The 4,044-nt window shown below is 40.9% G+C and overlaps 1 protein-coding gene across 1 annotated transcript in view; it reads left to right on the plus strand.

Annotated features, from left to right (window-relative positions):
• Nucleotides 1–723: 723 nt before the first annotated feature.
• FKBP15 (FK506 binding protein 15, 133kDa) overlaps nucleotides 724–4,044 on the plus strand; it is a gene marked incomplete at its 5' end in the record, with an annotated part of 24,166 nt that continues 20,845 nt past the window's right edge. The window contains 4 exon segments of the mRNA XM_009579343.1: nucleotides 724–833; nucleotides 1,148–1,238; nucleotides 1,873–1,942; nucleotides 3,233–3,307. Coding sequence (XP_009577638.1) covers nucleotides 724–833; nucleotides 1,148–1,238; nucleotides 1,873–1,942; nucleotides 3,233–3,307 — 346 coding nt within the window.

Raw genomic sequence — 4,044 nt, forward strand, 5'->3', positions numbered from 1 at the left:
AACACTCCACCCTCTTCGAGGATCTTCTGTTTAACAAGTCTTGTAAACTAATCCTCTCTCTTTTTAGTAAATGGTGATTTTTTTAAAGCATCTCATGTAAAATGCTGCAGGTCCACTGGCAGTGGTGTTGTCCTTTGTGGATTCTGCTTCATAGTTTGAGTTACTCACTTGTCCCGTGATACCAGGAGCCGGTGAGCTTAAACGGACTTAAAGCAGTAAAACTGCAAGCGACATGTCTTGTAGGAATAACCTGCTTGCCTGCGGCATTAAACCTTCAGCCCTTTGACAGAAGAGCATCTGCTGTTGTAAAACTTAATGGAAGAATAGTTTCCTGGACATTTCAAGAAGAAAAATTCTAGTGCTGAAGGGAGGCTTCTCTATTTCCACGCAGTTTTTTCAGCAGTTTTTTCATATGAGGGTAGTCCTAGTCATTGCTTTAAAGTAACGTCTTTTTTGGTGTAGCTTCAGTCCTTGTTTGTTCCTTACAGTAGCTTTTGAGGAAATGAAACACAGTTGTACTACTTACCCTAGCCTCTTCATCTAAAAGTTCTGCTTATTCAAAATTAAACGGCTAATTAGTATAGAGCTGCTTAACATACATCCCTTTGTTTATCTCTAAAGTGATGGTAAACACTTTATATTTTATGTAACTTAAAAGTAATGGTGTTCCTTATCTGTAAAGCCCATGTTAAATAAGGTGAATTAATTTGTTTCTCTTTCTAGTGCTAGATTGGCCTCTCTCTTTGGTCTGGATCAAACAGTCTCAAGCCATGGAAATGAATTCTTCCAGTACACTGCACCAAAGCAGCCTAAGAAGGGTCAGACGGCAGCTGGTAAGTAACTGGGCTTGAGCGTGGGGAAAAAACTTAGCAGCGTATGTCTTGCTGGGAGAATGAGGGCCTTTGTGAAGAACAGCAGTGCAAATAATTCACTTAGCTTTTCTTTAATGATATTCTCTTCCTTTATTACCCTTTCTGCGCCCGGTTACTCTAGTGGCCTTTGGTGACTTTGGAATAGCACTCTTTGTTTTTTCACTTTCTTCTGGAGTTATTTTTTCCTTGGGGGAAGGAATGTGTCGTGGCATTGTCACTGGCCAGCGAATGTGGCAGTTCTGTATCACTGACAGGTATTCCTTTTCATTCTTCAGCAGGTCAGGCAGCCCAGAAGGCTCCTGTGGCCCCAGCAGCTTCAGGAGCACCATCAGTGTTCATGGCGACTGCGGTTCATGCTTATCGATAGTAAGTGCCGCAGTGGTTTCCTGTGTGACCATTTAGAGTCTGTGTCTCTGAGAGATTAAGACCTAATCGTAAAGGGAAGATGTTTTTGGATGAGTAGGAAGAGCTTATAGATATGTGTCTGCATGGTAGAAATGCTACAAGTTGATGCAAGTTTCTGCTCAAAAAAGGTTTCAGTTATCGTGCTACAGTTTGGGGTTATGCAGTTGTCAGATAGCAAATTCTGGATTTGGCCGTAACAGGGAACTGCATCCTGGGGTGCTGGCCTGACATTTGCACCGTTTCCAAGCAGCTCTGTCAGATGCTTATGTGTCATACATTCCCTCATGGAGAACTGAGGCACGAGCGTAGAGTGACAGCAGTAAAATTCTCTGTCCATTTCACACTGCCATCATGTAAAAACTCATTTGCCCTGGATCTGTGAAAAGAGCAGTTTTCAACTCAAACTCCATAATGTATGGTCCTGTAATGTGTGGGCAAGCAAGAAAGTTGTAGTGTCTTTAAGCTAAGAGAGACTGCCTAACATTTTAGGCATGAGGAAGGAGACCTGAACTCTAAAGAAGAAGAGCTCAGCAACAGTAGAGAGGAATCTGAGGCAGGGGTGGTTCTGCAGCTGAATCTCTCACTTGTCTTCCAGTACAAATGGGCAGTACTTGAAGCAAGGCAAGTATGGAGCAGCTGTAGTGGGGAACCATGCTACTAAAGAGGTGAGAAACACTTCACTACTTTAACATTTTCGTGCCGAGAGTGCGCTGGTATGAGGCAGTGTTTCTCTGAGCTCACCAGAATGTCTTTGCTTTTCATGTTGGAGGTCTTAGTTCTGCAGCTGCTTATGCCGCCCTGTCCTCCTGGGTTTTCTTATGGCTCAGCCATTTACCTTGGTGACATCTTTCTTTTCTGCAATCCACAAGTTTGTTTGTAAGATCTCTTACACTTTATTTTGTAATGTTTCAGGCACTGTACCTTTTCTAATGTTTGCGGAATTTATTCTGATATTTATTCAGAATCTCTTTGACATCTGTGCATTTGGAAATCAATATAAAGCAAAGTTTTGTCCAAAAGTACAGAGATGCTTTGCTTAAGTTTTGTTATTTTGGCATCAAAAGCATCTCTCCTCCCCAATCCTTCCTTCCCAAGTACTCATCTAAGAACACAGCACTGGGGTGCCCAGTAAATTGGTGTGTTTAAAAGATACTTTGAATACTCTGATCTGTCCTTGATGTTGGTATTTATGGTGTTTCCTATCCCCCAGTTCCTAATTCATGTTGTCTCATTAAGTTGCGTCTGCTTTGGCAATAACAAAAAAAACCCAGTAGTTTAGTAAACTAATTCCTGAGTCACTGATCTGAGAAGCGTTCAGGTGTGGCATTCGTGGGGGAGCTGGGAAGGACAGGGCTACCAGAAGGAAGCTAACATGGCCTTTCTCAGGCTGCCTTTGTAATATTGCAACCTGCACAGCTGGGAACACTTAGCAGATTACTCCCAATTCACTACCTAGCTGTGTTGGCTGAAGAAGCCATTGCTACAGGTGCATAAAGGAAAGCACTTTAGAGCCAAATATGTCAGTAAAATGTTGTATCTGCATTATTTAGTACTTGGAAAGTTCCCTCCAACTTATTACTCAATCTTTTACATTGCTTTATGCCTGTATACCATGTATTATGAGTTTTATGTATTGAAGGGTTAGTGCACCATCTTTTTACACAGTAACTGCTAAAAATGTGGAATTAGTTAAAGCATCTTGCTTATTGCAAAATAATTGATTTGAATCACTTGATTGCTGTACCTAAATAAAGCTTGCATATTTTCAAGGGTTTTTAATAGGTTACAAAATGGTGTTAAGTATTTTTGCTATGAAAAATGCTGCTGCAGGGTGTATTTGGCAAATAAATACTGTAGCCTTAGGCTCAGAATTTGACAAAGCACATTAGAATTGAAGATGTTTTGAGTTTCTGCTCTTTGTTCTTCTTCCCTGCCCAATTCGTTCTGGAATCCAGTACAGGATCCTCCTCTACATCAGTCAGCAGCAACAGATCGCAACTGCAAGGATCCATCCAGGCTTCATACTCACGGTAAGACTCTGGATGAGAAAGCCTCCAATGATCTGTATTGTTCACAGCAAACAGGAGTTGACACTGAAATGGTTTCTTAAGTCTTAGTTTATAGCCTTTGAGATCAGACATCTGGCTGACACAGCAAGAGGTGTCACAGAGACTGGAAGCGCTGTTCTGCTCCTCCTCCTAATGTGTATTGCACAAGAGACTGTTACATCTGCCTCTTGCAGAGCACTTCATCAGCAGATTTCATAATGCAAGTTCATTCACTGTAGGAGGTATATTATTACCTCTAGAGCACAGAGGAGATGTTTTGAGTTTTGCAATCGTACAATGGATAGAAACAGAACAAAATTCCTCTTGCTAATAATTTGAAGTTAAGTGACTGAGAGAATACAACGGAGCAAGCAGAAGGAAATTATAGCAAGGAAATGTTTTCTCTCAGAAATTTGACACTCAGCATTTTCCTGCATAAGTTTGGAGCATTGTAAGTTCTAAAATGGGATCTCAGGAAGTTCTGTTTTCTGCCAGTTTTGCAGAAAATTGGTGTGTTGATTTGTTGCTCTTAGCTTGTCATCAGGTGACATAAAATTTCTTGATTTGATAGATAGAAATTCTGCTCTGAAACAGAATTTCAGTCCAAATGTCTGACCAGGATGCTAGTTTGCTCTTTAGTTTTATAAGTGCATTTTGAAAGATTAATGGGTCATGTACTCAGCTCGTGGTGACATGGATTTTTAGAAGTGAGGAAAGAG

This window comes from Fulmarus glacialis, unplaced genomic scaffold (genome assembly GCF_000690835.1).
Source record: "Fulmarus glacialis isolate BGI_N327 unplaced genomic scaffold, ASM69083v1 scaffold22076, whole genome shotgun sequence".
Classification (NCBI taxonomy): Eukaryota; Metazoa; Chordata; class Aves; order Procellariiformes; family Procellariidae; genus Fulmarus; species Fulmarus glacialis.